We start from the raw sequence: 10,013 nt of genomic DNA, 5'->3' as shown, positions 1-10,013 counted from the left end.
TGTTTTGAATTTGATTTTTTAATACATTAACCTGCACTTATATATATAAATAATTATTTTTATATAATATAATTTTATTTTATCTTTTCACGCCTTTTATATAGAAACATTTCTATTTTGATCTCTACATCTATCTACTTTTATATTTATATGTTTAATTTTAATATTTTTCATATTTTCATATCAATTCCCGCGGCGCCGCGCTCGCAGCCCCGCCCCCCTTTTCCTATTGGCCACCGCTGACGTCACCTTCATAAAACCCCGCCTGCTGCACCCAGCTGAATGGGCGTGGCTAACCCACCCTGACCGGAAGCGGAAGTAGCTCCGGGGGTCTCACCGGAAGCCGGAAGTGGCCCGCCGCCGCCGGCGGGGGGAGGGGCGCGGAGCGGCGGCGACAGCGAGTGAGGCGCTGGGGGGGGGAGGGGCGGCCCCGGGGGGGTCATGGGGGGTCCCGGGGGGGTTTGGGGGTCTCAGGATCCCCCCTGACCCCCCCTTTCCCCTCCCCCAGCCATGGCGCAGCCCCCGGAGTTGGCCCCGCCCCCCCCGGCGCGCCCCGCCCCCCACCCGGAGGAGGAGGAGGAGGAGGAGGAAGGAGCGGGGGGAGGGGCCGGGGAGCCCCCCCGGGAGCCCCTCCGGGCCTGGAGGAGCCGCGTGTGAGTGGGGGAGGGGGGAGGGGGGCGGGGCCTGGGTGTCCCCAAATGTCCGCGGGGGGGGGTCCCTGGGGGTGTCCGTCTGTCTGTCCTGAGCCGTCTGTCCGTCCGTCCGTCTGTCTGTCCGTGTGTCCGTCAGTCTGTCCATCCGTGTGGGTGTCTGTCCGTCCCTATGGGTGTCTGTCTGTCCTTCTGGGTGTCCGTCTGTCTGTCCCTGAGGGGTGTCCGTCTGTCCGTCTGTCTGTCCTGAGCCGTCTGTCCGTCCATCCGTCTGTCTGTCCGTCCGTTTGGATGTCTGTCTGTCCCTATGGGTGTCTGTCTGTCTGTCCCTGGGTTGTCCGTGTGTCCGTCTGTCTGTCCTGAGCCGTCTGTCCGTACATCCATCCGTCTGTCTGTCCGTCCCTATGGGTGTCTCTCTGTCTGTCCCTGAGGGGTGTCCGTCTGTCTGTCCTGAGCTGTCTGTCCGTCCATCCGTTTGGGTGTCTGTCTGTCCTTCTGTCTGTCCGTCTGTCTGTCCCTGAGGGGTGTCCGTCTTTCCGTCTGTCCTGAGCCGTCTGTCCGTAACATCCGTCCGTCTGTCTGTCCCTTTGGGTGTCTGCCTGTCCGTGTGCGTGTCTGTCTTTCCGTCCCTGATCTGTCCGTCAGTCTGTCTGTCCTGAGCTGGCTGGCTGTCCGTCCGTTTGGGTGTCCGTCTGTCCCTGAGCTAGCTGTCTGTCCGTCTGTCCGTCTGTCCGTCCTGACAGGTGTCTGTCTGTCCTGACAGGTGTCTGTCTGTCCTGAGAGGTGTCTGTCCGTCCGTCCTGACAGGTGTCTGTCCATGTCTGTCCGTCCTGACAGGTGTCTGTCCGTCCTGACAGGTGTCTGTCTGTCTGTCCTGACAGGTGTCTGTCTGTCTGTCCATCCTGACAGGTGTCTGTCTGTCCTGACAGGTGTCTGTCTGTCCTGACAGGTGTCTGTCCATCCTGACAGGTGTCTGTCTGTCCTGACAGGTGTCTGTCCATCCTGACAGGTGTCTGTCTGTCCGTCCTGACAGGTGTCTGTGTGTCCTGACAGGTGTCTGTCCGTCTGTCTGTCCTGACAGGTGTCTGTCTGTCCTGACAGGTGTCTGTCCGTCCTGACAGGTGTCTCTCTGTCCATCCTGACAGGTGTCTGTCTGTCCTGACAGGTGTCTGTCCATCCTGACAGGTGTCTGTCTGTCCGTCCTGACAGGTGTCTGTGTGTCCTGACAGGTGTCTGTCCGTCTGTCTGTCCTGACAGGTGTCTGTCTGTCTATCCGTCCTGACAGGTGTCTGTCCGTCTGTCCTGACAGGTGTCTGTCTGTCTGTCTGTCCCCTCAGACTCCCCGGGCTCCCAGCACTGCCCCAGGTGCCTGATCACCTTCCCCGACGCCGCCTTCGCCGCCCGCCACGCCAAGCGCCAGCGCCCGCTGTGTCCGTCTGTCCGTGTCTGTCTGTCCGTCCTGACAGGTGTCTGTCTGTCCTGACAGGTGTGTCTCTGTCCCTCCCCAGACTCCCCGGGCTCCCAGCACTGCCCCAGGTGCCTGATCACCTTTCCCGACGCCGCCTTCGCCGCCCGCCACGCCAAGCGCCAGCACCCGCTGTGTCCGTCTGTCCGTCCGTGTCTGTCCATCCTGACAGGTGTCTGTCTGTCCTGACAGGTGTCTGTCTGTCCTGACAGGTGTCTGTCCATCCTGACAGGTGTCTGTCCGTCCTGACAGGTGTCTGTCCGTCCTGACAGGTCGTCTGTCCGTCCTGACAGGTGTCTGTCTGTCCCTCCTGACAGGTGTCTGTCTGTCCATCCTGACAGGTGTCTGTCCGTCCTGACAGGTGTCTGTCTGTCTGTCCTGACAGGTGTCTGTCCCTCCTGACAGGTGTCTGTCCGTCCTGACAGGTGTCTGTCCGTCCTGACAGGTGTCTGTCCGTCCTGACAGGTGTCTGTCTGTCCGTCCTGACAGGTGTCTGTCTGTCCATCCTGACAGGTGTCTGTCCATCCGGACAGGTGTCTGTCTGTCCTGACAGGTGTCTGTCTGTCCTGACAGGTGTCTGTCTGTCTGTCCTGACAGGTGTCTGTCTGTCCTGACAGGTGTCTGTCCATCCTGACAGGTGTCTGTCTGTCCGTCCTGACAGGTGTCTGTCTGTCCTGACAGGTGTCTGTCTGTCTGTCTGTCCCTCCCAAGACTCCCCGGGCTCCCAGCACTGCCCCAGGTGTCTGATCACCTTCCCCGACGCCGCCTTCGCCGCCCGCCACGCCAAGCGCCAGCACCCGCTGTGTCCGTCTGTCCGTCCGTGTCTGTCCATCCTGACAGGTGTCTGTCCGTCCTGACAGGTGTGTCTCTGTCCCCCCAGACTCCCCGGGCTCCCAGCACTGCCCCAGGTGCCTGATCACCTTTCCCGACGCCGCCTTCGCCGCCCGCCACGCCAAGCGCCAGCACCCGCGCGACTTCGCCGCCGCCGCCCTGCGGGGGGCGCTCTTCGTCTGCTTCGTCTGCGCCCCGCCCCTTCGGCTCCTCCCCCGCCCTCCTGCGTCACCAGCGCGGCCACGCCCACCGAGGGGAGGGCGTGCCCCGAGAGGCTCCGCCCCCCGCCAAGAAGGCCACGCCCCTGCTGGAGTGCACGGAGTGTGGGCGGGGCTTCGCGCGGGAGGGGGCGTTGCACCGGCACTACATCCGGCACGCGCGGGGGGAGCTCTGAGGGGCGGGGCTTGGCTGTGGGGGCGGGGCTTGGCCGAGGGGAGGGAATAAAGAGGTGAGGCGGGCTGTGATTGGTCGTGAGGGTGTGATGTCACTGCAGGGGGTGGGGATGGGGGTTGAGGGCGTGGCTCGGTGCGTTCAGCGGGCAGTGACGTCAGCAGCGGGGAGGGGGCGGGGCTTCGGCGCCGTGACATCACACCAACCAACGAACCCCGTTGATGGCACGTTGATGACATCACGCCGATGACGTCACTTGCTAGATTTGCCCTGATGATGTCACAGCGATGACGTCACGCCACTGACGTCACCTGGTCCACGTCGCCCCCTGATGACGTCACAATTGTGACGTCACCTCGTTAACACCGCCACAACGATGACGTCACTTGGTAGATTCGCCCTGATGATGTCACAGCGATGACGTCACGCAGATGTCGTTATCTCGATGACGTCACGCCAATGACGTCACCTGGTCCACGTCGCCCCCTGATGACGTCACAATTGTGACGTCACCTCGTTAACACCGCCACAACGATGACGTCACTTGGTAGATTCGCCCTGATGACGTCACAGCGATGACGTCATGCGGATGCCACTATCTCGATGACGTCACGCCAGTGACGTCACCTAGTCCATGTCACCCATTATGACGTCACCGTTGTGACGTCACCTCGTCAACATCACCATAACGATGACGTCACTTGGTAGATTCACCCTGATGACGTCACAGCGATGACGTCACACGGATGCCGTCATCTCAATGACGTCACCTGGTCCACGTCGCCCCTGATGACGTCACCATTGTGACGTCACCTCGTCAACACCACCACAACGATGACGTCACAACAGTGACGTCACACAGGGAAACGACCTGATCAATCGATGATGTCACCCCCGTAACCCCACCCCAATGACATCACACCCCCCCTCAACCACACCCCCCCCAAAATAAATCAACCAGGCCACGCCCTCCGTCATCCGTGACATCACTTCCTGTTACCGACATCCTCCTCCTCGCCCCTCCCCCCACCACGGGGGCCTCACCGGGCGTGGCCCCGGCCGCACCCCCGCCCCAGTGGGCGTGTCCCCACCCGAGCGGGCGTGTCCCTCCCCCCGGTGGGCGTGGCCTCAGAGCTCCCCGCGGGCGTTGCAGCATGTAGTGCTCGTGCAGCTCGGCCACCAGGCCGAAGGCGCCGGCGCACTCGGTGCAGCGGAAAGGGGGCGGGGCTGGGGGGCGGGGGAGGGGGCGGGGGAGGGGCGGGGCGGCGCGGGGGGGGGGAGGGGCTGCGGGCTGCGGGGGAGGGGCGGCGGCGGCGGCGGCCGCGGTGGCAGCGGTGGGCGCCGAGGGCGCCGGGGGCCACGAAGCCGAGCCGCACTCGGCGCAGATGTAGTGGAACTTGAAGGGGGGGGAGGGGCTCTGGGGGGGGTGGGGGAGGGGCGGGGGGCGGCGGGTGGGGAGGGGCGGCCGGCGGGGGGGAGGGGCCGCTTCCTGCCCACGTGGTAGCTGCGGTGCACCTTGAGGGCCCGCGAGGTGCCGAAGCCACGCCCACACTCGGGGCAGCGGTGCCACTCCCCCCCCGGAGCCGGAGCTCCGCCCACCGGGGACACGCCCACTCCTAAAGGGGTGGGCACGCCCACGGGCACGCCCCCTCCCCCACCAAGGGCGGCTGTGCTGGCGGGGTCAGGGGCGTCCCCCTCCCCCACAGGGGCGGGTCCGGGAATGATCGAGGGCTCTCCTCCCCCTGTGGGCGGGTCCGGGCACCTGCGGGGGAGGGGTCAGTGAGAAACAGGGGCGGGGTCACTAAAGGGGGAGGGGAGGGGCAAGAAAAGGAAGGGGAGGGGTCAATGAAGGGGAGGGGAGGGGCAAGAAAAGGAGGGGGAGGGGTCAATAAAGGGTGGGGGAGGGGCTGTAAGAGGAGGGGGAGGGTCCATGAAAAATGGGGGAGGGGTCAATGAAGGGTGGGGGGAGGGGTCAGTGAGAAATGGGGGCGGGGCAATGAAGGGGGACAACGGATGGGGAGGGGTCAATTAAGAGTGGGGGAGGTGTCTATGAGAAGGGGGAGGGGTCTATGCAGGGTGGGGGAGGGGTTGAATGTGGCATGGGGGAGGGGCCATGAGGCGTGAGGGAGGGGGTCAGTGAGCGACGGGGGAGGGGTCACCAAGAGGTCACGCCCTCAATGGGGGGGCGGGGCCTCTGAGACGTGGAGTGGGGGGGGAGGGGCCTGACCTGCGCAGCCGTTGGCGGGGGGGGGAGGGGGCGCCGCTGTCCCCCGATGACGTCACCGACGTGGCCTCCTCCGATTCGCCGTCGTCGTCCTCGGGCGGGGCCCCGGGCGGCGCTGGGGGAGGGGACGCGGGGGAGGGGCGGCCCCCGGTGATGGCACCGGCGAGCGCCCCCTCCCCCACCCTCCTTAGGCCCCGCCCCCGCGCCCCTCCCCCGCTCACCGCCGGCCGCTTCTTCCTCCTCATCCTCCTCTTCCTCCTCCTCCTCCTCCTCCTCTTCTTCCTCCTCCTCCTCCTCCTCCTCCTCCTCCTCGAAGGCTCCGTCCCTCGCTCCCCGGGCCCCGCCCGCCGCCATCATGGCCACGCCCTGCCCGGCTGGGACACGCCCACATTGACCTAGGGCCACGCCCCAGCACCTGCTGAGCCACGCCCACTCCACCCCAGCCACACTCACTGGGTCACAAGCCCCTCCCACCAGCTCGCAAGCCACACCCACAATGTATCAGGCTCCTCCCACCAACCTCAGGCCCCTCCCAGCATTTCCTAAGCCCCGCCCACAAACCTTTCAGCCCCTCCCATCTCCCCAGCCACGCTTTGCATCCCACAAGCCCCTCCCACCACCCACAAGCCCCTCCCACCACCCACAAGCCACTCCCACCACATCTGCCCCTCCCCCACCTCCCAAGCCCCTCCCCCAACCTTTTTAGCCCCTCCCACCCTCCAAATCCCCTTTCCTCTTTCCTAAGCCCCTCCCACAACCTCTCAAGCCCCTCCCCCCCTTCCCCACCCCCCTTTCCCCACCAAGCCCCTCCCCCTCCGCCCCTCCCCCTCTCCGCTGTCAATCCCACAATGCCCCCGCGCGCCGCCGCTGCGGGGGGGGAGGGGCGGCGTTCCGCTCTCCGGCCCGCTGGGGGGCGCTGTCCTTCCCCTCCCCTCCCCCCTCCCTCCCGCCCCTCCCCCCCTCTCCGCCCCTCCCCCCTCCCCCCCCCGCCCCTCCCCCCCCCCCGGGCCGCTCTCACCGCTCGGAGCCGCTCCCGGAGCCGCCGCCGCCGCCGCCGCGCGGCGCATGCGCGGGGGGCGGGGCGGGGCCGCCGGCAAGCCACGCCCCTTCTCCGCTGCTTTTATAAACGGCGAGGCCACGCCCACCCCGGAGCGCGCGCGGGCGGCGCCCCCTGGCGGGGAAAAAGGGGGAGTGGGGGGAGGGGCGGTCACGCGGCTGGCGGCACGTGACGGGGGCACGTGACCGAGAGTGGGGTGGGGACACGTGATGATGATGATGATGATGGGGGGGGGGTGACACGTGACCGGGAGGAACCAAAACTCCGCCCCCGGGAGCGAAACTGAGGCGTGGGAACGGAGCGGGGAGTGGGGGAGGGGCGGGGGCCAAAAATGGGGAGGGGGGGGGAGGGGATGGGGGGAGGGGAGGACCCCGATTTGGGGGGGGGGGGTTGGGGGGGCTGAGAACCCCAAGTGTGGGGGGCGGGGACTGGGAGACCCCAAATGTGGGGGGCAAAAAATGGGGGAGGGGACCCCAAAATCTGTGGGGCAGGGGGGGCTGAGAACCCCAAATTTCTGGGGGAAAGGACCCCCCAAATCTGTGGGGTCGGAAGTCAGGAGACCCCCAAATGTGTGGGGGACCCCAAATGTGTGGGGAAGACTCGAGAGACCCCAAATCTGGGGGGCTGAGAACCCCAAATCTGGGGGGCAAAGACCCCTAAATCCCATGGGGACCCCAAATCTGTGGGGCGGGGTCAGTGGGACCCCAAATCTGTGGGGCCCAAACGAGGGGGGACCCCAAATCCATGGGCAGAGAGGGGAGAGACCCCAAATCTATGGGGCCGGATATGGGGGTGACCCCAAATCTATAGGGTGGGGACAGAGGGGTGACACCAAATCTATAGGGCAGGTACAGGGGGTGACCCCAAATCTATGGGGTGGGGACAGAGGGTGACCCCAAATCTATAGGGCAGGATATTGGGGTGACACCGAATCTATAGGGGTGGGGACAGAGGAAGTGACCCCCAATCTTTGGGGCAGGGACAGGGGGTGACCCCAAATCTATGGGGCAGGATGTGGGGGTGACCCCCAAATCTATAGGGTGGGACAGAGATGTGACCCCAATCTATAGGGCAGGATGTGGGGGTGACCCCAAATTGATGGGGCAGGGACAGGGGGTGACCCCGAATCTATAGGGCCGGAAGGGGAGATGACCCCCAAATCTATAGGGTGGGGACAGAGGAGTGACCCAAATCTATAGGGCTGAAAGGGGAGGTGACCCCAAATCTATGGGGCCGGAAGGGGGGGCTGACCCCAAATCTATAGGGTGGGGACAGGGGGTGACCTCAGATCTATAGGGCCGGATATTGGGGTGACCCCGAATCTATGGGGTAAGATGTGGGGGTGACCCCAAATCTATGGGGTGGGGACAGAGGGGTGACCCCAAATCTATAGGGCTGAAAGGGGAGGCGACCCCAAATCTATGGGGCAGGATGTGGGGGTGACCCCAAATCTATGGGGCAGGATATGGGGGTGGACCCCAAAATCGATGGGCCGGATATTGGGGGTGGACCCCTAATCTATAGGGTGGGGACAGAGGAGTGACCCCAAATCTATAGGGCTGAAAGGGGAGGCGACCCCAAATCTATAGGGCCAGATCTTGGGGTGACCCCAAATCTATAGGGCAGGATGTGGGGGTGACCCCAAATCTATAGGGTGGGGACAGAGGAGTGACCCCAAATCTATAGGGCAGGATGTGGGGGTGACCCCTATCTATGGGGCCGGATATTGGGGTGACCCCAAATCGATGGGGCCGGATGTGGGGGTGACCCCAAATCTATAGGGTGGGACAGAGGGGTGACCCCAAACCTATAGGGCCGGATATGGAGGTGACCCCAAATCTATGGGGCAGAATTATGGGGTGACCCCAAATTTATAGGGCCGGATATGGGGGTGACCCCAAATCTATAGGGCAGGATATTGGGGTGACCCCGAATCTATGGGGCCGGATATGGGGTGACCCCAAATCTATAGGGCAGGATGTGGGGGTGACCCCAAATGTATAGGGCAGGGACAGAGGAGTGCCCCCAAATCTATAGGGCCGGATATGGGGGTGACCCCAAATCTATAGGGCAGGATATGGGGGTGACCCCCAAATCTATGGGGCCGGATATGGAGGTGACCCCGAATCTCTAGGGCCGGATATTGGGGTGACCCCAAATCTATGGGGCCGGATATAGAGGTGACCCCCAAATCTATAGGGGCAGGTACAGGGGGTGTGACCCCCAAATCTATGGGGTGGGGACAGAGGAGTGACCCCCAAATCTATGGGGCCGGATATGGGGGTGACCCCAGATCTATAGGGTGGGACAGAGGAGTGACCCCAAATCTTTGGGGCAGGATATGGGGCTGACCCCAAACCCCTCCCCCCGCCCCACCCGGGGTCACTGGAGCACAGGTGGGGGTGGGGGCCGCCCCCTTTTTTTTTTTTTTTTTTTTTTTGGGGGTGCCCCATAATTGAGGGGGCGCGGGGGCGGCCGCCCCACATTCCAGGGCCGGGCCCGCCGCCCCTCCCCCCGCCCCGCCCCACGGGCGGTTTTTGGGGTGGGGGGGAGGGGGATAAAGGGACCCCCCCTCCCCCACCGGGGCGGACCCCGCCATGGACCCGAGGGGGGTGAGGAGGAGGAGGAGGAAGCTGCTGCTGCTGGCGGCGCTGCTGGGGGTGAGAGCGGGGTTCTGGAAGGTTCATGGGGGGGGTTTATGGGGGGGCTGTGGGGTGGGGGATGTGGGATTTGGGGGGCTATGGGGTGGGGGATGGGGGATTTGGGGGGCTATGGGGTGATATAGGGTGGGCTCTGGGGTGGTTTTGGGGGGGTTATGGGGTGGGTTTGGGGTCCTATAGGGGATCTATGGGGGGATTTGGGGTTCTAGAGGGGATCTGTAGGGTTCTGGAAGGTTCTGGGGGGGGGTTATGGGGGGCTGTGGGGTGGGGGATGGGGGTTTGGGGGGCTATGGGGTGGGGATGGGGGATTGGGGTGTTTTTGGAGGGTTATGGGGTGGGTTTGGGCTCCTTTGGGATCTATGGGGGGATTTGGGGTTCTAGAGGGGATCTGTAGGGTTCTAGAGGGTTCTGGGGGGGAGTTTATGGGGGGCTGTGGTGTGGGGGATGGGATTTGGGGGGATATGGGGTGGGAGATGGGGATTTGAGGGGGATTATGGGGGTTCTGGGGGGTTTATGGGGGGCTATGGGGCTCTATGGGGGATCTATGGGGGATTTGGGGTTCTATGGGGGATCTGTAGGGTTCTAGAGGGTTCTATGGGGTGGGGGATGGGGGTTTGGGGGGGGGATATGGGGTGGGGGATGGGGATTTGGGGGGTTTATGGGGGGCTATGGGGGCTCTATAGGGGATCTATGGGGGAATTTGGGGTTCTAGAGGGTTCTGTGGGGGATTTATGGG

At 64.0% G+C, this 10,013-nt stretch overlaps 2 protein-coding genes across 2 annotated transcripts; one reads left to right on the top strand and one right to left on the bottom strand.

The window, feature by feature from the left end:
- The first annotated feature begins 35 nt into the window (after positions 1 to 35).
- On the top strand, positions 36 to 3,410 carry ZNF576 (zinc finger protein 576). The gene is given in 8 exon segments (XM_059872931.1): positions 36 to 401; positions 509 to 653; positions 1,988 to 2,116; positions 2,159 to 2,267; positions 2,541 to 2,580; positions 2,827 to 2,955; positions 2,996 to 3,141; positions 3,143 to 3,410. Coding segments are annotated over 7 exon segments (894 nt in total). The 5' UTR covers positions 36 to 401; positions 509 to 510; the 3' UTR covers positions 3,341 to 3,410.
- An 839-nt stretch (positions 3,411 to 4,249) lies between these two features.
- On the bottom strand, positions 4,250 to 9,304 carry LOC132341355 (sterile alpha motif domain-containing protein 1-like). The gene is made up of 6 exons (XM_059872852.1): positions 9,199 to 9,304; positions 6,579 to 6,731; positions 5,743 to 5,934; positions 5,564 to 5,675; positions 4,834 to 5,098; positions 4,250 to 4,756 (listed from the first exon to the last, which is right to left on the bottom strand). Exons 1-6 carry the CDS (start codon positions 9,302 to 9,304, stop codon positions 4,265 to 4,267), a joined length of 1,320 nt encoding a protein of 439 aa, XP_059728835.1. The 3' UTR covers positions 4,250 to 4,264.
- Positions 9,305 to 10,013: the final 709 nt, after the last annotated feature.

The sequence above is a fragment of the Haemorhous mexicanus genome, chromosome 39 (genome assembly GCF_027477595.1).
Source record: "Haemorhous mexicanus isolate bHaeMex1 chromosome 39, bHaeMex1.pri, whole genome shotgun sequence".
Taxonomy (NCBI): Eukaryota; Metazoa; Chordata; class Aves; order Passeriformes; family Fringillidae; genus Haemorhous; species Haemorhous mexicanus.
Note: the sequence above shows the minus strand (reverse complement) of the source record. Positions and strands in the feature narration are given on the sequence as shown.

What these genes read in the sequence shown, in the direction of transcription:
- LOC132341355 (XM_059872852.1), bottom strand. Translation starts at nt 9,304, where the DNA reads ATGAACCTTCCAGAACCCCGCTCTCACCCCCAGCAGCGCCGCCAGCAG. An exon ending in GGGGGCGGGGCCTAAGGAGG is followed by an intron (nt 5,676 to 5,742) that starts GTGGGGGAGGGG and finishes CCCCTCCCCCAG; the next exon opens with CGCCGCCCGGGGCCCCGCCC. An exon ending in CCCCGCCAACGGCTGCGCAG is followed by an intron (nt 5,099 to 5,563) that starts GTCAGGCCCCTC and finishes CCTCCCCCGCAG; the next exon opens with GTGCCCGGACCCGCCCACAG.